Here is a 20,450-nt window from a genome sequence, read left to right as displayed (position 1 = left end):
CATCGAATCAAGACTCCAAGCCCAAGGTCTCAGCTTTCTTTTGTCCGCACATGGAAATCGAATTCGATAAAGCTTCCAATGTTCCAAATTATCCGACAGCCGATATCACCCTTGACAGCGAAAGAACTCGCGAGGCGGGAACAAAAACCTCACAAGGCGACCCGGGCATCAATTGTCCTATTCATTCCCTCGTCGCCATTGGTTCACGCCCGTTTGCAAGCCCGCCAGCGAGGAACCGTGTCATTGGGAACACCAGCCCCAGAACACGGCAGCATTCGATGCAGTCAAACATGAGATTTCGCGGGAAGCTGAGGTCAAACGCCCACCGAGTTCGCCATTGGTCGAACCGGTTCTCGGCCAGCTGCCCTGAATGCCCTAAAGCGCAATGCTGCTGGAGACTCGTCCACGTTCCCGACAGGCTCACGGGCTTCACAAACAATTCCATGTCGACGCCCGATCCCGAAGACCGACCTGCCTGGTGTACGTGTACCGTATACCGGCCTGTTCCTCCGCATTCTGTGCAAACGGCTGGCCTGGACAAGAGGTGAAACATCTTGATGGTTCACTGCAGTACTGACAAGTCATTCTTGTGTCCTGCCGATTCCCTCTTTTGGCTGATTCGCCAGTCCAACTCATGCTGCGGCACCTGATGAGGCTGCTGCGTGTGCGGCATCTACCCGAGGCGATCTGAACACAATCTGCAAAAAACAGCAGGATTCACTCATAGATACCACACAGATACAATCACCGTCTCTCACAGAAACGAAACCCCTGCACCAGTTGCGCCTCCTTCCTAGCCTCTGGAGGCAATGCAACTGACCGCTGGTGAAGCTCATCTGCATAGTCGACACTAAATGCGTTTGTCGCAGAATCGAGGGGATTTTCACTCGACATGGCGTCGCATTGCTCACGATGTTGTATTCAGTGCGGTCAGGATGGCAGGGACAAGGTTTTGAGACACTTGTCGGGCGACAGATGATATGCATGCTTGCTACCCAAGATCTGTTCTTGTGTCGTTCACCGCCACCTTGGGTAGATGGTCACATCTTTGCATCTCTTGTCTAAAAAATTGTTTTTTTCCCGCGGCATGGACCACGGGAAGCCCGTCAACCTTTTGACCGGGCGTCTGGCACCCTGGCTGGGCGCAGTTGCTATGATCAGAAAAGAGATGTGACCTTGAGGTATGTACAGCACAGCTCGAATACACGATACTACGTTCAGAACTGCTCACCATATTCCGTATGGATCAGCCTACAGTTGTAGCCTTGTTCTCTACGGGAGAATGACGTCGCCAAGAATCAAATTGTCTTGTGTGCCGGGAGGGGCGGTCGAGCCGCATCTTTACGCTGCAGAACAGTGGCCAGCTGTACGGGGTGCTCGTCCGATTAAACCAGCCGCCAGCACTTCCCTAGGTACCGCCTACACATCACGTCCGCATCTGGTCAGTATTCTAGGTGCAAAACAGGGCCAGGCCATTATGCAAGGCCAACGAATTCACCACCCAGTGCAGCTGAGAAGCACAAGGATCGTGTTCTCAACCTAGGATGGCATCGGCACCCTGCCGAATCCGGGTGCCTTTACATACTTGCCGTGTTTAATAATCGTGGCTAGAGCACATGGAGGAAACAGAGCTAACGAGCTAACGAAGCCGACATGGGCCGACAAGCTCCCATAGGCCCAGTTCCTCACCAAATCGACGACATACTACATGCAGTTCATCTCACTTGACCTTGGCGATTGCTGTTTGATAGTCGCAGCTGGCGAAACGGCCGGCAGCTGAGAGCATCGACTTCAACAAGTCGGTCACCGTGGCGTAGGCGTAAATAGCTTCTTTTTTCGGCACCGATCTTCAAGGGCATTAGGAACAGCGCGCTGGTTGATTCGAGCACCAACAAACGGCCGAGCTTGGGAGCGTCTTCGCTGCTTTGTTCGGGCAGCAACAACGAAACGAGCCGGCGATGATCTGCTTCGTTCCATGTTTGTCTTGCTCACCTTGACCTGGACTGCTGAACCACGGTGGCCTTGGCTTTCCCACCCCACTCCCGCTCTGCAGTTGGCCATGTGGTCATGGAAATTCGTGTATTTGAGTCCCTGAATCGCTGAGCGGCATGTGCAAAAGCGCAGTTCCAAGCTGGCCACGACTTACAAGTGAGGTTCTGGACCAGTCTTGGCAAGCCGTTTGGGCCAGAGTCATGTCAGGTCTACAGGACAAAGCGAGGCGAAACGGCAGCGTGGGTAGCACATGGCTGTGGCTGAGCCAAGTGGGATCAGCTCCAATGGCATCTTTCTTGTATTGATATTGGGCTCCAGGACCTGCGCTGGTGTCGAAAGAAACAAGCAGCACGAACAGTCAGCCTGTAACCGAGCATGGCCGACAAAAGCATTACAAGGAGCAGCATAATGGCTATTGTTGGGTGGCAGATCATGGTTCATGGGCAGGGTGAGCCACAATAGCCAGCCGAGAGGAAGCGACACCACACCGGGAAATTCAAGGATCCTAGGCACAAAACCCAAAACGGAACGATTCATTGATCGTCTTGGGGCGGCTGTCCTGCCGGCACTGTTGCCCCGCAGGAACCTTGATCCCGGACGGTGTGGGGGAGGGATGAAGCGGAACTTGAGAGCAGAGACCTGTATCTGTCCAGAGGTACAGAACACAAGAGCTGACCGCCAATTCGTGGGACTGCCATCTCACAGCTGTTTGCTGGAGAGTATGGAGCGCTTCTCCAGTACACTCATGGCATTGACAAATGTATTGTCACAACTTGTCCGGTAGCCTGCCCCGCCAAACGCTGTCGTTGATCTTACAGCAAGATTGTGTGATGTGGGCTTACCAAGGACACGATCCGGAACGCACAGACAATGCATCGAGTCGCTATTACCCGCCCCAGGCTCTTTGAGAAACCAGGGTTACAAGGTTCAACAGCAACTGCTCACACGCCGGATCGATCTCTGGATCTCTGGATCTCTTGTGTCCAGAGAACTGACAGGGTTCCTGACTGTCGTGCCTCTGAGCCTGTTGCGACGGTTCTGTCCAAGTTCAGTCGACGTCGCCGTCTTAGGTAGGGGCTCATGCTCCCGCAACCAATGCAAGCAATGCTCCAGCGTCCGAATCGCACATCCATGTCGCATCGCATTGAAGCCAGGGTTTCCCTGGATCTGACAAGAGAACAGACGCACTCTCTTCGTCTCGCGCAGCGTCTGTTCTTATGCGCACAGAGGCTCCAAAATAGCTAGAGCCTGAAGAACATCCAAGAAGAATGATGACCGGAGCTGGCCCGGCGGCTTATATCACCGTGACTGCAAAGTAATAACCCGGAGCCAAGGTTAGCGAGCCGGCGGCCGTCGTTTCTGGGTCAAGGGCGGATCGAAGCGAGCCTCTCGTGCCGCTCCTCCCATCTGCGACTTACTTCACACCTCTAGCGCCCGTTTAGGATCGATCACGCTCCCCTTCGTCGCACTGCGCAGTTGTTCAACAGTTAGGTCTGAGGTCTCGGCAATGCAGATGCCAGATGGGTTGATCCCATCCAGCCTGGGGCCTTCTTCCGCATTGGGCCCTGGACTAAACTCTCGATGCTGGCAGTGTCCAAGCTTTGGACGGGGGCAGCATGACGGTAAACCATCAAACCTCCTTTCAGAACAAGGAGGTGAGCATCAAGATGGGGCATGGACCACTGGTTGCTGGTGGCCGTCGCCTCTTGCAAATCCAACCCGCCTCCCGCCCCATACCACCACGGGCAGTTTCAAGACCAACCCATTTGAACCCATGTCCTATGCGTTTTTTCTCCTCCCATGGCAAGCGTTTCCGTTCATCTACACTCCCATCGTTTGTGGTCGAAACAGGTACTGCCTGTTTATGCCCGGCTGGGCTGTCGTTGCTGCTGGACAGATACAGGTGCAGCGGCAACTTTTGGCTGACGCCTCACCCTACCTGCTTGCTTGCACACGTCTCTCTTTCTTCTGCCGCAAGTCAAGTTCCGCCTGCCCCGAACCATGCCATGGTGAAGTAGTACCTGGGATGGGGGTTAAAAGTCACTCAGGAAACAATGCCGCTTGAGAGCCCAACTAACCTTGATTACTGACCCTTCTTTACCGACTTTGCAACCCGACCACTCACGTACACCGCCCCCCATCATAGACTTTCTTCTTCGCGATATGCCCCCAACTTTGATGCACAATAAGAACTTTCTGCGCCATTAAACATGGCATTTTAGTCGAAGTAAGCGCTGTTAGCCAGGACCAGCCAGCCTGAAGAATAGAGGGTGTCTGTCATGCACGAAGTCGTGGTCAACCCATGTCGTTTGCCCTAGTGGGGGCGGTATCTCGCATAGTCGACATGTTTGGCGTTAGCACTGATCTTCTTCGACGTCCCTAGAACCAGTCGGTCTTGCATTTCGTTTCTTTTTTTTTCTTTTTCTTTTTGCCATTTTGTTCTTGGATGGAGCAACCCCTCAGCAACCAAAGAAGAAAAAAGGTCAATTGGGGCTCTTTTGATTGGGGAGGGGTGTGTTGCCATTTCTCCTGCCAAGGGGCGTGGTCTGGGAGTACGTCGATTGGCCGTCTCATTGACTTTTTACTTGGCCACCAAACAGTTGGACCCAGGACAGCTAGTACCTGTTGGGTACCTCTTCTCATCAGTCCAAGCGTGAACGGGGATTGGACTTTGACATTTCGCCTTAGCCCTCTTTCCAGCTGGATCAAGCGCCCGAGCATGGCAAACCGGTTCTTGGTCCCGGGCTCTTGATATTGCAGCTGTGTTGGGAGCGTTGGAGCTACCCCAAACCCAACCGAAGTCGATGAGGTCCGTCCCGAAGCCCCCGGGGGTTACTTCCAGAGGTTACCCGTATCTGACAGGGCCATCTCTACCGCACAAGTCAGGCGTTTGGCATTCTGGGGTACGGACCCTGACTTGTGGCTCAGGTTATCACTCACCACCCACGGCATCCGAGCCCTGGAGCCCTGACCTTGCCCGCATCCCTTGTTCTGTCTGTTTCCCTGGCCGACCCACTTTGCACACACGCCCCCCTCCATCTGCACCCCCTCCCTGGCCCTTGGCCCTTGGCCCTGGTTGCCATTCATCCATCCATCTCCTTCAACACGACATGCAGCCTGTCTGTACACTTCCGGTATGGCTATCACCGTTGTTCTTTTCATGGAATCCCAACCATGAAGGCCTACTCGTCCTCAGTGTATTAGTTTACCCTCATATGCCCCCCTGAACCCTGACCCCATCCCCCGCATCCTGTCACTCTCCTTAGATACCGTCATCAAGTTTTTCTTTCCCCTTCTCATCCTGGCTACCCATCTGCAGAGGCGCATCTTCCCGGACCTGGATACAGCCTCTCCCCTGCTCTATGTTCGGTGACTATGGAAAAGGCCTTCTCTCTTCTCAAGCAGTCGTCTAGCACCCCCGTCTGACCTTACCACTGCTCACCTACCTCATCGAGCACGGCACATGCTCATTTATTGGCGAACGCATGCTCAGGAACCTACCCAATCATGTTTTGATGTCTGCCATCAGCACACGAGCCACCACCGTTGTCTAAAAGCTACTATTATAACAACCAGTCTCGAAAGGGGGTCTCTTTCTCGCTCGGCTACCAATCTACCCCCTTTAAACACGCGCTGTCTCCCGAACTTCACGGGTTACAAAACTCGGAATCGCGTCCATCACATATCCCAACCTAGCTCACTTCGGCCGACAACAACATTTGCGAAACCCGTCCTGGTCTCCCGGTCCTAGTCTCCGCGCCAAACGGTTCACTGACCTCCGTAGAAGAACAGCTACGGTGGAGTGATCTTCTTCTTGCCCGGACGTACTGACCAGCGATCCCCTGCTAAGCAGTCGAAGGAACGAAGCTTCCATTGTAGAGCTCTCGGCACCTTTGGCTTCACTGCAACTCAAGAGCAACAACCGGTTCCTGTTGGTGGCGTTGGACAAGGCGGAAAACGCGTTTCCCCCGTCTTCAGCCCTGGCCATCTATGAACTTGCTGCCCCTATAGGCAAAGACCGGCGAGACACCGTCACCGTGGATATCGCGTCATTAATCAAAGGCTCCGACTCAAATGAGTCCACTGCATCGCCCACCCAGCAGGCTCATCCGACTTCGACTGCAACATTTTCGCCGGCAACAACGTCCCCAGGTGATCCTCCTCCTCTGGCCTCCTTTGCTGTAGCACCCGGCACAGTGTCTCCGCAATTTGGCTTCGTCGGCGGCACCGGATTTAGGGGCTTCGGGGCATCTACGACACCTGGATACTCTCAGCCGACTGCCACTTCGGCGCCAGCTTCAGCATCACGCCCGCCCAGTGGAAGTAATAAACGCAGCATGCCGCCTCACACCTCCGAGTCGCCGGCGAAGAAACAAAGCAAGTGGTCTCCGGAAGAGGATGCTCTCATCATAGAGCTCCGGGGCAGTGGGATGAAATGGGACGACATATCGAAGCGGCTTCCAGGACGGAGCTCCATCAGTTGTCGTCTTCACTACCAAAACTATCTGGAAAGACGGAGCGAGTGGGACGAAGAGCGCAAGAACAAGCTCGCAAGGCTTTACGAGAGGTAACAATGTCCCCCCCCTCTTTTTTTTGGCTGCGTTTCGGACGAACAAGACTGACAAAAGCTTGGCAGATTCAAACCCGAGATGTGGGCAAAAGTGGCAGAGGAGATGCAGGTCCCCTGGCGCGCCGCCGAGGCGATGCACTGGCAGCTAGGTGAGAATGAAATGGCAAGGCGGGCAGGCGTGGTTCCATTCACGCTGAACATGACTCCGAACGACTCGCAAGGTTCCCACGGCCATCACCGAATTTCCCCCACGAGAGGACACGGCCACTCGCAGTCCCAGGGAAGCCTCCCTACCATTCCGTCTCCACGATACAACCACCAACACCAACGGGGCCCCGGGCCCGTCCCACCACCCTTGATCCCACCCCCGATGGCGACCGGCCGGCCACTAGCCGTACGACGCGAGAGCCTCCCGCCGAGATCCTCTTCCGGCATCGCCCCTGAGCCCCTTGACTACGGCTACGGACAACCACCTCCACCACCGGGTCCTCCGTTTGGGGGGCTCGCGCCGATTCAGACGACGAGTCTTGGCCCAGGTCAAGGACGCGGAGGCGTGCTGCCCAGTGTGGCGGAACTGACGACGGGAGTTAGCCCGTACAGCACTCCGGCGTACTCGGTGGGAGCTCCTAGTGCGAGTCCTATCCACAGCGCCACTGCTAGTCCGGTTCCTTTGCTCCCGCCTTTGGGGTACAGCTCGTCGTCGTCGTATGGGTATACACATTTGGAATCGTCATCTGGGTCGAAGCGGAGGGCTAGCCCTGATGTAAGCAGGGAGACTAGCAGGCGGCGACACATGTACCCGCGGTCTGAGGATGGGGATTACCCGCCTCTTCCGCCTCCGCCTCCGCCACCGATGGGACTCGGGCAGGTGGCGGCTAGACGGCCGAGGTATGAGCCATAACATGGGGGGAAGGGACTGGATTGGTGAGAGGTTTCCCTGTTGTGCTCCCTTTCCCCAGATAAACACCACCACACACCGCAGGGGATTTTCGAATAACCACTTGCTACGGCAAATCAATCACCGAACAAACACACCACAGCTTGTTACGACTACAATTATTCCTTTTCCTAACTTTACTCGAGCATTACATACACTCACAATACTTCACCACTCATGACAACAAACATTCGCGGCATAGCACATTTACAATGACATACATCACAATATTAGCAACACAAACACACATGGGAGAAGGGAAAGAAAAGAAAACCCAGCGGAACAAACAGTAACGACCTGGGAGGCAATCTGTTATTTTGAAATTTCTTTTACAACTTTTCAGAACGAAGGGACGGGCGGGCGGCTGGATGGATGGATGGATGGATGGATGGTGGATGGCCTACCACGAAGAAATGGATGAAAAGGGACATGGCACGGAAACGGGGTGGGGTGAATATTTTGCATCAAAGCAGAGAGAGAGGAAGCGATGGGATGACACGCACATTTGTTGGACACATATTTCTCTTTTCTTTCTTTCTTCATTTTAAGCACCTACCCACTACATACTTCTTGATTGACAAGTAACGACCCTTTATTTTTATTCTTGTTTTGTTCAAAGGACACGGCATTTTGTAATTATAGTTTTTTTATTGGTTTTTTTTTCGATTCATGTTTTACACTCTTCTCTTTTGAACAAATTTCTTTTCTACGTCTCGTAACAGCCTTTTCACTTTGCCACATGGGGTCGGGATCTAATTGTTCTACAAAAATAAAACAAAGCGTTGAAAGAGAGATGGGTGGTGGGACATAATCATTACTGCTTGCTGCTGCTGCTTGGTACAGGGAAAACTTCTCCGGGGAGGAGATGTTTCGTCTCTCCACACCACGAGATATCATTGGGTCAGAATTTTGAGCTTTTTGTTGGTTGTGGATAAATAATTCTTGGACCACAAGCTTTGGAGTGTATGTATGTTATTCAGGTATGACAAAAAGGGGGTGGATTGGCAAACCACAGAGCACACACACAGAATCACAAAGGGGCGGCGGTTACTGCGGCCAACCCCAACATATCGGACTTTAGGCTGGAGATCTTTTTTTTTTTTTTTTTTTTTCAGTGTGACAGAACCTAGCTACCCTCCCCCGCCCCAACCATCAAAATGCAGCAACTATGCTAGATGCGAACCAACCTTTCTAGAAGCCTCGAATCACACATAATAGATCGATCCATCACATAACAGCGGTATCCAAAGGGGTCTAGCTTGCCGGGGGTGTCTGATCTCTGGTGATCGTTTCTCACCATTCTCTCGGCACGACTATCTGATGCTCACCAAAGCTGGAGATAGCCCACAACTAGAGCAAACCATCAGGTATGAATCATCGAGATATACCCAGCAAGGCTGAATATGGCACCATTATTACAGAATTACCCTCCGTAGTGTGCTCAACAAAGCTGGAAGAGATCAATGATACGAACCCGAGAGGCAAACCGCCGTTCATCCAAAACGGAGTCATCGTTGCGACTGGTCTCCAACACTCATCCAACAGCCAACGGGAACAAACCAAGCAAACGTTTCACTTGAAAAAGAAAATCACCAAACACACACGTACCCCCAAAGACGGAGGGAGGTCCGCATTAGCGAGCGATAGATCACCCAACCAACGGACCCGGACTCCGTTTCGGTGTCTTGTTTGGTTCAACATCAATATATTTTTTTCAGCTTTCGCCTCATGTTGACTGTGACGGGAGGGGCTCATTGGCAGCCACCACCCACCAGTTGTCTCTTTCGTAACCGCTGGTGATGACTGCGCCCCCGGCAGCCAATACATCCTCCTCCAGCTCACCTTTGCGGTAGAGATGATAGTAGCGCTTGAAGACGGGGTCGGTGTGGCCCGGGTCTGGTTCCGTGGCCGCAGTAGTTGCACCGGCAGTAGCCTCAGATGGTGGAGCCTCACCGCTATTATTACTGGCAGCAACACCACTGGAATCTTGGTCCCGAGTCCGTGTCTGTCCTTTGCGTTGTTTCGGTCGCTTGGGCTGTTTTTGCTGACTCTTGAGCACCCAGGGCACTAGCAGATCTTGCTCGCCCCCTTCGTCCCATCCGCGCCGGCTGTTGCCCTGTTCGAGAGCCCATACGTACACCAAGATTTGACCGCCGGGCTGGCCAGCCTGTCCGGTCCTGACACATCGCAGGAGGTGACGGATCGCCTCTTGACGCCTTGTTCTTGTCGACATGTGGTGGATAACGGCGATACAGATGACGAAATCCGCAGCGCGTTCGCGGAAGGGGAGTGACAGTCCATCAGCTACAAGCACCTCTGTGGCGACGACAGCTCCACTCGACTCCCCGCCTGTTCCTGTTGTTGCGTCCAGCTCACCTTGAGCGATCCGCTTCTTCGCCTCCTGGGCCTGCTGTTCCTGGAGCTGCCTCCCACGGCTGTGGGCAAGCGCAACAAGCGAAGCACTACGATCCGAGCCGACCATGTACACGGATGGGTTTAGGCCCAGGTACTTGCCATTGCCACAGCCAACATCGAGACCCACTGCTCCCGGAGGCCGCGACTGCAGAAACGATGCCACGGCAGGCCAGGGCTTGTAGCGTGTCGCCGAAAAGTGCGGGGCGATGGCTTCATACACACCGTGAACATGCGTCTTTTCGTAGGCCTCTGCTTCTGCCGATTCTGCTGCCTGAGAAGCGGCAGCGGCGGCGGCCAGCTTGGCGACGTCACCGGCCACAGAGTCAGACGGCAGGGCTGAGGGGTTATGTGTCGAAGCCATCATGGGTTCGGGTTACACCGAGAGACTTTGGAATAGTGCTGGATCGGGCAACAACAAGGTGAGACTTGTTGATCTCGTCGGTCCTGGGCCCAACTTGGGCTTCGCGCGGCACGCTGACCGAGTGTCCTGCTTCCCAGTCAGGTCAGGCCGCAGAGATTTTTCACACACACCACAGCCCTAGGGAGATGGAAAAGCTTTTTTCGATTCTTGTCGCGGCTCTTGGCCCAGCGATTGATATCCTTGACCGCCTGTTCCGGGGGGTCAGCGGGCAAGGTAGCGGGACTTGGGAGGGGGATCGTGATGTGGCGGCATGGATGCAGTGCAGATTGCAGTAAACCCAAGGCATTTGAAGATGCAGAAGCAACAGGGACGAACAGGGCCAAAACAGACGCCGTTGGCGACCAACCGACACTCGGTGCAGTCCTAGGCTGAGGGCGAAGGAACCAGCTACGACATTGCTGCCAACTGGAGGGGTATAGCTGCACGACTGGGGCAGGACAAGGAACGAACTGTGAGATGGCTTGTACACGTACCTACTTAACAGAGGTGTACAACAAGGCCTACACAGGGCTGAAGAACATGAACGGTGATGAACCTGACAAGAACGGAAACCAACTCAGAGATGGAGACGGAGAAGACGGAGAGATGACACACACCTTGTTGGACGGTCAATTACTCGGTCGCGTTATGCAGCTTTGCGCACATGCGGATTCCCCAAGTCGGGACGGTGTAGCCGTGGTTCGGAACTGGTCCCCTGTGTGTGGTCGTGTGTGTGGGTGTGTGTGGGTGATATGTTTGGTTGGTGGTTGGGTTAAGGTTGGGGACACCGAAGAGAGGACATGGGCCTTACCTTGGTGGGGCTGTTATCGGTTATCGGCTGAGCATTGATGCTATTGGGCAACAGCTCCCCTCTCCCAAAGAACATACCATACATGGACTAGAGTCTACAAGTATGTCTCAGATCTGCATCTCCGTCATACAAGTTCTTCATCACCAGCCAGTGGTGCCGTTGTGGATGATGCAACAGCACTTGCGGTGACGAAGCGTCCATTCGTACCTGACACGGCACAATACCCTAACCCGAAAACCAGGGTTATAGGCCCAATGAATGGCCTTGGCGACCGTCATGGCCCCAATGACCCATCTTGACGACCTGACCGATATTTCACAGAAAAAAGACGGCAGGGGGTGAATTGGTAAAAGGTACATTTGGACTACACAGACCTCTGGTTGGTAGATAAACCAAGCCCGGCTGCGCCAAGCTCGGGCTAAATTTTCCGAGCCCAAATCCCGCGCCCCCATCCCTCTTCTGTATGCCATCCTTGGGCATCATAGCCTCGCGTGGTGGGTTGAATGACAAAGACCTAATGCCGAGTCTCTAGTTCCAACAGCTTTCCCGTACGACCTACCACAAGCCTGCCCGACGCCAGAATGCGCCAGCAGCAAGGCTGTGAGTTCAGGCACAAAGCAGAGATACCAGCCCAACCCCCAATCTCTTTCTTGGGGTTTTACCTCTTTCCAGTGTTGAGAGGACTTTGGGGGTCAAAGACGTCAGTCGAAATCAACTCGGGGTATGTCACACCGCCCTGCTTCAGGGTTTCGTCCATGACCTCCATGATCACAATGCTCTCGCTCCACGGCAGAGTCTTGCTCTCCTTCTGCCCGTCACGCAGGCAGCGGGCGGCCTCGTCAGCTTCCCAGAACATGCCGTGGCCCCAGTCACGCTCCTTGTCCTTGGGGATGGCAAAGTCAATGACCTCGGCCTTGCCATCGCTCTCCTTGGTGATGACTCTCAGCTGACGTGGGCGGTAGGCAGGCCCAACGACCTGAATTTCACCAAGGCCGCCCTGGATGCGGATGGAGGCACCGGCGGTGTCCTTGTTGTCAGGTTCAGAGGCCACCCGAAGAGAGGTCAGAGCGATACCGTGGCTCTTGTGCTTGGGGAACTGGAGGATGATGCTGGTGGTCTCATCAGCACCAGTGTGGTACTTGTTGACGGCAGCGATGACATTGGGCGCTTCCTTCTCTGCTTCAGGCTGGGTGTGGTACAGAGACTGGAAGACCCAAGTCAAGGCGTAAATGCCAAGATCCAAGAGAGCACCGCCGGCCAAGTCGGCGTTGACCATGCGGTTCTCATCGGGGAAGTCAATCTTGCCCTCGGGGGCATCACGGCCAACAGAGAGGTCGGCTGCATGGGAAGTCAGTACGGCATTCTTCTAAAGAATTGGTAGGACCAAACTAACCAATAGTACGGTACACGTTGCCGATGGCACCGGATGTGATCAACTCCCTGACCTTGATGCTCAGGGGGAAGTAGCGAGTCCACACAGCCTCCATGAAGAAGAGGTTCTTTGAGCGAGCAGTCTCGATGAGCTTGCGGGTCTGGGCAGCAGTCACAGTCAAGGACTTCTCGCAGAGCACATTCTTGCCGGCATCGAGGGCAAGCATGGCGTTTTGGAAGTGGTGGCTGTGTGGTGTAGCAACATAGATGATATCGACATCGGGGTCAGCTACCAGCTCATGGTAAGAACCATAGGCCTTTGCTGAGCTGGGAGCATCCACCTTCTTGATGAACTCGGCAGCTCTCTCCTTGGAGCTGGACGAGGACACGGCAACGACCTCATGGCGCACATCATGGACATCACGGGAAGCTGGGCTAGTGAGGAGATCCTTGGTGAAGGCTAGAAGAGCGTTTTAGTCATGCCGTTTACCAAGGTTCAAAATTAAAAGGGGCAGGCAGGCACTCACTCTCAGCAATCCAGCCGGTGGCCAGAATACCCCACCTCACAGTATACGGAGACGACATGGTGTGCTGGTGATGCCAATGAAGCTTTGACAAGTGAATACAGACACAGACGACAAAGAGAAAAGAAACCACGCTGGCTTGAAGTCCTTTTGAAGCAAAGCCCGTAGCCGGCGTGTCCAACCTCGCGTCATCTTCCCCTCCATCCTCATGGCGGGGCAGCGACGGCGCTGACGGGTAAATCGCCGAAACACGCACCCAAAACTGCGGCACCTGTCCCGCACCGAGGAAGCTCTCCCAGGTGGGTAGGGATCCACCACAGCTTCTTTAGCCAATTGAATTCCGCCCATTCCTGTGCCCAGGATGATCCCAGCAGACATGGCGGACAGAAAGCTCCCGGCTCCCGATTGGCGAAGGTGCATCAAAAGCCTAGACGACGTCATTCTTGACTTATTCAACAGAACATCTTTGCGCGGACGATGAAGTTGAAGAAATCGATATGGAAAGGGAAGCTATAGGTCTAAAGCGTATGGACACTGTCTTGTCAAAAATTTATCTCGAAAAGCTCGATATAAACCTGTCAACAGCTTCGGGAAGCCCACAGCTTCCCCTCACCACTCAGCTTTGACCAATCAATTGAGTTGTACCTTCCCGTCCTGAGATCTTCACAACTTCCCATTCAAAAGACACACAGTGAAAAAGACATGTTTCCGACAAAGTCATCATTTTTAAGCCTCAAACCACCAACCCTTGTGACACCCAACCGTTTCGTCCCGCCACTTCATAGCTTTCCCATTCACCGTCACCCAAGAACCCTGGCCACCATGTCCACCTCAGAACCGCCCCCATCCCTCCCCAAAATGCCATCCCTCATCTACGGCACAGCCTGGAAAAAAGACCGCACCGCCGACCTCGTCTATGAAGCAATCAAAGCCGGCTTCCGGGGAATTGATACAGCGGCCATGAAACGGCATTACGACGAGACCCTCGTCGGCGAGGGTATTCGAAGGGCGGTATCTGAAGGCATCGTCAGCAGGAATGATCTCTGGGTAATTCCACCTCACCCCTTGACTTGTGCCATTATCCCTCTGCTGGCCCATTAGTCGACCACCCATCTCCTACACCCATCATCCACCATCATCCCACCATCATCCACCATCATCCCCTATCCTCCTCATCCCACCACCCACCTATCCCCTATCCTCTACCCCAATCGTCCCACCATTCCCCCTACCCTCTCTAACCAACCAAACTAATCACTCATAGATACAAACCAAATACACCCCCTCCCCCTCCACCCACTACACCTCCACCAACCCGCTCACAACCTCCCTCACAACCTCGATAGCCTCCTCCCTATCCAACCTCTCCACCCCGGATCACCAACCCCCCTACCTCGACGCCTTAATCCTCCACTCCCCTTTTGAAACCCTCCCCGAAAACATCACCGCCTGGACCCATCTCACTTCTTACCTCCCCAATCAAATCCGCCACCTAGGCTACTCCAACGTCCCCCCGGATTTCCTCGATGTCTTTGACGAGTTTCTCGACCTGAACCCTTCTCTCCCAAGAGTAAGTCTGATACAAAACAGGTTTACAGCGGGCATGTACAACTGGGATATTGAAACGAGGAGATGGTGCAAAGGGAATGGGGCGGTGTATCAAGGGTTTTGGGTTTTGACTGGTAATGTGGATGTTTGGAGGCATGCCAAGGTAGTGAGGGAGGTGAAGAAGGGATTGGGACTGGGAAGTTTGGAGGAGGCTTGGTTGGCGGTTGTGATGGTGGGAATGGGGGTGAGGGTTTTGGATGGGACGACTAAGGGGGAGCATATGAGGGGGGATCTTGGGGTGGGGGAGAGGGTGAGGGAGTGGAGGGGGGAGAGGGAAGAGAATGAGAGGAAATGGGAGAGGTGGGTGGGGGAGGTGAGAGGGTTGGTTGGGGGGTAGGGGGGACATTACACCACCTTGATACTGTTTGTGAGATTGGTTAGGAAGTGGAAGTTGGGAAGGACGGGGGAGAAGAGGTGGTGGTTATAGAATTGGATCGTAGACTGTAGGTGCGATGGTATTCTTGATGTCTCTAACTTGAACTCGTCGTTTTGGATGCCTGTGCCGCGGGTTAGCGAACTTCGGAGCTGTAGTTGTGGAATCACCCAATCGGTCAGGTTGTTTCGCCATTTGGGTGATTGGCATTCGAGATAAAGACGTCAGGTTCGCGGGACGTCAAGAATAACGTCGCCCCTACGTCTGGGGTCCAGCTGGATGGTGGGAATGTTCTCTGAGAACCGATGAGGGTCTTGTAGAGGAAAGATGATTGAGGCGAGGGTGTTGGATTGGGGTCTCAATGTTGAGATTGAGAACTGGTCTTTATACTTGCTTTTCCTCTCACACCGTGAGCCTACAACGAATTACGTATTTTGTCTAATCCAAGCCTCGAGGCTAGGTTAACAGTTTAGCAGTTCATGGTTTGAGTAGCGGAAAAGTCACCTCGGTCGCCCTGCAAGTCGAGTTAACAGAGCATCTTGTCATGTTCTTCCGAATTTCCAACATGAAAATGTCAGCCCAGATTGGGAAAAGACCCCCTGAATGAAGTCATTGGTCTTGAGCCGGTCATTCCTAGTTTCTCTTTTGACTGACATACCTAGTCAATTCTGTGTCCGCCCGCCCTTTGGTAGCGTCTCTCTTCTCAAGGCCGGCCAGCCAGCCAGCCAATAATTTTCCCGCAGTCTAAGGGGTGCAGCAGTCCTCTCTACATGAATTAGCCAGCTCCGAAGCTATAGAATTTTCCTTTCAAATTTTCACGACGAACCGGCGCCGTTAAAAGCAGGAAGCATGGTTTGGTGATGGGGACTTTTGCCCGTAGTCTAACAATCACAGATATATTGTTCCCCCGAGCCGCCGCCATCATGAGTAGCCAACTCTGGAAACTTTGCCCCCATAGTCTAACGGTCCAGATGAATCAGCCAACCCAGAAACTTTTGCAACTAGACCGTCAACGGCTTCCTCTTCCCCTCTCAACCCCGTGGAAAAGTTTAGTTCCCCAATCGTCCAGCAATCACAGATACCCAACCCCTAGCCGCCATCATGAGCTGTCAACTATGTTACCCTTTCCTCTAGCCCCCAACGGCTGGCTGTCCCTACTTTCCAGGACTACTCACCTCCGTCGAAGCGAGCCCGCGGGGAAGCCCAGCTCGAGAGGTAGGTACCTCTAGGTTAGGTACTTTGCCCCCAAAGCCCAACAGCTATTGCATGTCCCAATCCCACAATCATGAGTGACCGTCAACTCTGGTTTCCTCCCTCCCCCCACCTACTTACTCTAAAAACTTCTCTTCCCACAAACCTCCCGGGACCCCGTCTTATCTTTTCTACCAACAGCGAAACAAACGAGCCATGGCCCCCCATCCCCGGCTCAAGCGCCCCCCCACCTTCTCCTTCCCCCAATAAGATGACCCCAGTTCCACGTCTCTGCCCTTCTTCAAGATGAACAAATCCCCCGGCAACCGACTCAACCCCACGTTTATGTCAACATCCGCACCCGTCCGTCCCGACGGAAGAAAACTACTTCACGCAGCCACCCATCACTTCCACCAGTACTACATAGGTATCCAGGTAGGTAGGTATGCTCCCCCAAACTTCCACAATACCTACCCACCCACCACAACCAAACTTCTCCCCCTTTGCTTTGTTTTGAACCTCACGTCTTTGAGCTGCGATATGAAAGTGTCTTGGAATATGACAGACATTCACAAGCGCACATGTAATGATGAATCGGCGCGTTTGTATTCCCACATATTCTCAGAGCAAAAAGGGCCATAAGCGATCGTCATGAATCTATCTACCATCTTGTCTCATGTCCGTCCGTCCGTCCCCATTTCCAGCTTTTTACGCTTCTCAGAAATGCCTCTTCCGCCAAGATCCCATAACCTGTATCCCAGTGTATCCCCATTTGTCTTGTTGTTGACCCTATACCATTTCCATACACATAATCTTTTCATAACTGCATTCCCGTTGAAAGAGAAAAAAAAAGCATAAAAACAAGAAGAAAAAAAGAATCGAATATGTACAAATCGAAAAGATTTCCTCCCGGAAAGAAAAAAAGAAGCCAAACATGGCAACGTGTATCCATGTGCTTGCCCCCCTCAAACCCGAAAGAATAATTGCCCTTGGGACCAACTAGCCTGGAAAATATCCTGCAAGGTTGGAGAAGAAAAACAAGACACATATAACAGAAGCGAAGAATCCTGGCTCGAAAAAAAACAAAAAGAAAAAGATCCCCCCGAAAACAACCCTAAACTTTGTCCATGAATCGAAAAAAAACAAGATGTCGTTAACTCTTCCTTTTCTTCTCATATCCCGAGAAATTTTCGATTTTGAAATCCTTTAGTTGGCCCCGCCATAGGCAAAAGTCCTACCATAGCGACTGGGCTGGTTGCCCTTGACCAGGATGCCCTCCTCAACCATGAAGTAAGAATAGGCCTCGACGAAGGCATACTTGGGGTCGTTGTCAATGGCGTCAATGACGGTCTTAAGCTGCTGGGCGATCTCGTCGTCGGATCCATTAAATCCAAACTCGGTGATCCACACGGGCTTCTTGAACAGCTCGTTCACCTTGACGAGGTGGTCCAAGAATTGCTCAGTGCTGAAACCGTAAATGTGAATGTTGACAAAGTCGACGGCGCACCCACCGTTGCAGGCAGCGAAGAACCTCTTCATCCACTCGATGCCCATGTCGGGGCCACCGCCGTTGGTGATGGAAGGTGAACCAATGCGCGCCTTGCCCTGGAACGGGTTCATGAGCTCCTTGTGCTTGGCAGCGGCAACCTCGGGGGAGAGGTTAGCCTGGGTTCCGTGGTCGGGCTCGTTGAAGCTGAAAAGGCACGGCGAGCCAGCGTCGATGGCTCTCTGGGCATTGGCAGGCCAGACCTGAGCAAAATCCAGCTTGAGACCCCAGAGTGTGGGGATGAAGGGAAGGCCAGTGCCAGAGTCATCGCGCTGACCCCAGTTGTAGGTCCAGCCAATCTTGGTGCCAGATCCGAGCAAGGTTTTTAACAAGTTAGGGTTATTGTAGGCCAAGCCTGCTCCAAGTCTCTGTCCCTTGGGCGCGGGAGCTGGAGCTGGAGCCGGGGCAGGGGCAGGGGCAGGAGCAGGATTGGGAACTGGCTCTGGCTTTACGACCACCGCGGGGGCCTGGCTGGAGACAACAACAGGAGCCGGGGGAGGAGGCGCGGGCTCGCTCTTGGGGAGCTCGACCGGAGCGGGAGTGGGCTCAGGGTCAGCAGGGCGAACACGAGTGATGACTGTGGTCGGCTCCGGGGCAGGCGCAACAGACGCGGGAGGAGGAGGAGGCGGGGCAGGAGCGGCCTGGCTGGAAGGAGTAGGCTTGACCTTCTTGGCTTTGCGAGTGTTGGTGTAGTGCTGGCGACGACCGGTAGGCGAGTGACCAGTGACGGTGACGGTGACCCAGTTGGTGACGGTGACGAGCTCAGTCACAAGGGCACGCTTCTCGTGAACATGTCTAACGCCATGCTGGTGGTTGAGGTGAGGGCCGGCAGCAGCCTGGCCAGCGAGGCCAGCGGCGGCCAGCGCGAGAACAGTGGTGAAATGCATTTTGCTTTGCTGAGGGTGAAAATAAGCCAATGCTAGAGGTGGTGATGGATGGGTATAAAACTGTAGGTGATCGGCTGGGTGGTCGAAGGATGGGCCTGTTCGTGAAAGGAATGAATGTCGCTGTCTGTCAAAGACGCAGAAGGAGTGATGCGAGGTGACGGTGTCGTGATCGAGAAAAAGATCAAATGTACGACAGTCGAAACTAGCGACCCAAATGCAGTGGAAAGGAATGGAAAGGCCCGTGACCGGTGGGTTGAGAGACGAGAGGGAAAGAGAGTGCGAGCGGTGGGGGTTTGTGGTGTTTTAAAAGAGTGTTCGTTTTTGGCAGTGGAGGGCGGGAACCTAGAAGGCAGGGGGTAATCCAGGCACAGGGCACAGATCCAGGAACAGGAGCCAGGTGAGAAGAGGAGGGTGTGAATTGAGAGAATATTTGTGCGAGCTCGGCAAGCTGAAGGGGGGGTGTGGTTGCTCTGGCGAGGTGTGGGTGTTTGTTGTGTGCCCCACTCAGACTAATGAGACGGCAGACTGGGCCACAAAGTCGGGAACTTGATTGCTCCTATTGATTTCAGGTTGAAGGTGAGGGAAGCATGTGGGCTCTCATCCCACGAGGCAAAGTCGGAGTCTCCAGTTCACTTATTATACTCACCTAGAGAACAAGTGGCCAGCCTTCTTCATGTCCGCCGCCCATCACAGACTGACAGCTATCATCACAAACATCACAAACACCGTCACCGCCAACTTTTTCCTTGGTGGCATTCATTTTCGTGGACACGCCGCGGCTCTATAGGCTCTCACAGCACAGTCTGCATCTCAGAAGACGCCACAGTCTGCCCTGGAGAAGCCATCAAATGCGGCCACAGCAACCCAACCACATCCGGAGGCCCAGTTGGGGCGAGCTGTCGATGGCACCAGCCCCCCTTGAGTTTTCTCATTCCTAGGGATGGAGAGCTCGGACAGTCACCCAACGCAAGGGCCATCTGCCGGATAGGAAACACTCGTCTCCATTCAGCTCACGTCAGTGTCTGTCCGTCAATTCTCCATCATCCTCATGTCCTTCCCCATCAGTCGACATCTTCCAAGAGTCTAGGCTGAGAGTCGTCCCGGTTCGGCCGATGCGGGCAGAATAACCAAACGAATCGCTGGAATCGTCGGGCGGGTGATGGAGGAGGTGCTGCTGCTGCTGTTCGTCGCAAGAGGTCTCGAGTGGGGCAATTGTCTTCATGATGCCTGTCGGAGTCTCGTCGCCCCCTCGGCTGGGCTGACTAACACGGTGGGTTTACCAGAAAAGCCGGACCCGCAAAAAGCAGCACCGCACCCAATCGAAAGCAGTCCGGGGATGCAGGTACGCAAACTCTCGCACTCTTTATCCAGGGGAAAATGGCTCGCTGCTGCAGGAACAGGGCACTCTTTTTTTCGAGGATTGCAACCTGAAAATTCTGATGAGAATGACTTGTCTTCTTCTTCTGCCAGCGCAGCATTACGCAAGCACTCAAGCACGCAAGCAGCAAGCCATACAGTGTTATCACGGTCCTTGGCAACACCGGATCCTATGATGAGTCTTCTCCATATCTCTCAGCTGTTGTCCGATCCAGTTCGAAACACGCCTTTGCGGAGCAAGGTGGGGATGACCCCCCTCAACCCCTTTGACGCCGGCGTGGCGCGCGCAAACACACAAGCGCCCAGCTCCCAGAGGTCGTCGCTTTCTGTCGTCTTGTTCGTGGAAAACATCTTGAAGCTGAATTAAATCTTTTTGGCCGTTTTTGACATCTCAATCGATCGCTGTTCTGGATCGCAAGCGAAATTGCATCCAGCGCTCCGGAGCCAC

General features: G+C 53.8%; 5 protein-coding genes across 5 annotated transcripts; 2 read left to right on the top strand and 3 right to left on the bottom strand.

The window, feature by feature from the left end:
- Nucleotides 1–22: 22 nt before the first annotated feature.
- Nucleotides 23–11,978, top strand: QC761_306670 (uncharacterized protein). Its single transcript, XM_062877808.1, has 4 exons — nucleotides 23–6,559; nucleotides 6,629–9,496; nucleotides 9,563–11,478; nucleotides 11,658–11,978. Exons 1-2 carry the CDS (start codon nucleotides 6,330–6,332, stop codon nucleotides 7,461–7,463), a joined length of 1,065 nt encoding a protein of 354 aa, XP_062733615.1. The 5' UTR covers nucleotides 23–6,329; the 3' UTR covers nucleotides 7,464–9,496; nucleotides 9,563–11,478; nucleotides 11,658–11,978.
- On the bottom strand, nucleotides 9,226–10,278 carry TRM9 (tRNA methyltransferase, has a role in tRNA modification; the record flags this gene model as incomplete). Its single annotated transcript, XM_062877807.1, has 1 exon — nucleotides 9,226–10,278. One exon carries the CDS (start codon nucleotides 10,276–10,278, stop codon nucleotides 9,226–9,228), a length of 1,053 nt encoding a protein of 350 aa, XP_062733616.1.
- Nucleotides 11,439–13,286, bottom strand: XYD1 (D-xylose 1-dehydrogenase (NADP(+))). The gene is made up of 3 exons (XM_062877806.1): nucleotides 13,024–13,286; nucleotides 12,519–12,956; nucleotides 11,439–12,463 (listed from the first exon to the last, which is right to left on the bottom strand). The coding sequence occupies exons 1-3, from the start codon at nucleotides 13,079–13,081 to the stop codon at nucleotides 11,784–11,786; spliced, it is 1,176 nt and encodes a 391-aa protein (XP_062733614.1). The 5' UTR covers nucleotides 13,082–13,286; the 3' UTR covers nucleotides 11,439–11,783.
- A 436-nt stretch (nucleotides 13,287–13,722) lies between these two features.
- On the top strand, nucleotides 13,723–14,965 carry QC761_306640 (uncharacterized protein; the record flags this gene model as incomplete). Its single annotated transcript, XM_062877805.1, has 2 exons — nucleotides 13,723–14,067; nucleotides 14,285–14,965. The coding sequence occupies 2 exons, from the start codon at nucleotides 13,723–13,725 to the stop codon at nucleotides 14,963–14,965; spliced, it is 1,026 nt and encodes a 341-aa protein (XP_062733613.1).
- Nucleotides 14,966–17,398: 2,433 nt separating this feature from the next.
- On the bottom strand, nucleotides 17,399–18,625 carry QC761_306630 (uncharacterized protein; the record flags this gene model as incomplete). Its single annotated transcript, XM_062877804.1, has 1 exon — nucleotides 17,399–18,625. One exon carries the CDS (start codon nucleotides 18,623–18,625, stop codon nucleotides 17,399–17,401), a length of 1,227 nt encoding a protein of 408 aa, XP_062733612.1.
- Nucleotides 18,626–20,450: the final 1,825 nt, after the last annotated feature.

This window comes from Podospora bellae-mahoneyi, chromosome 3, assembly GCF_035222275.1.
Source record: "Podospora bellae-mahoneyi strain CBS 112042 chromosome 3, whole genome shotgun sequence".
Lineage (NCBI taxonomy): Eukaryota > Fungi > Ascomycota > Sordariomycetes > Sordariales > Podosporaceae > Podospora > Podospora bellae-mahoneyi.
This window is presented reverse-complemented; position numbering and strand designations above follow the sequence as displayed.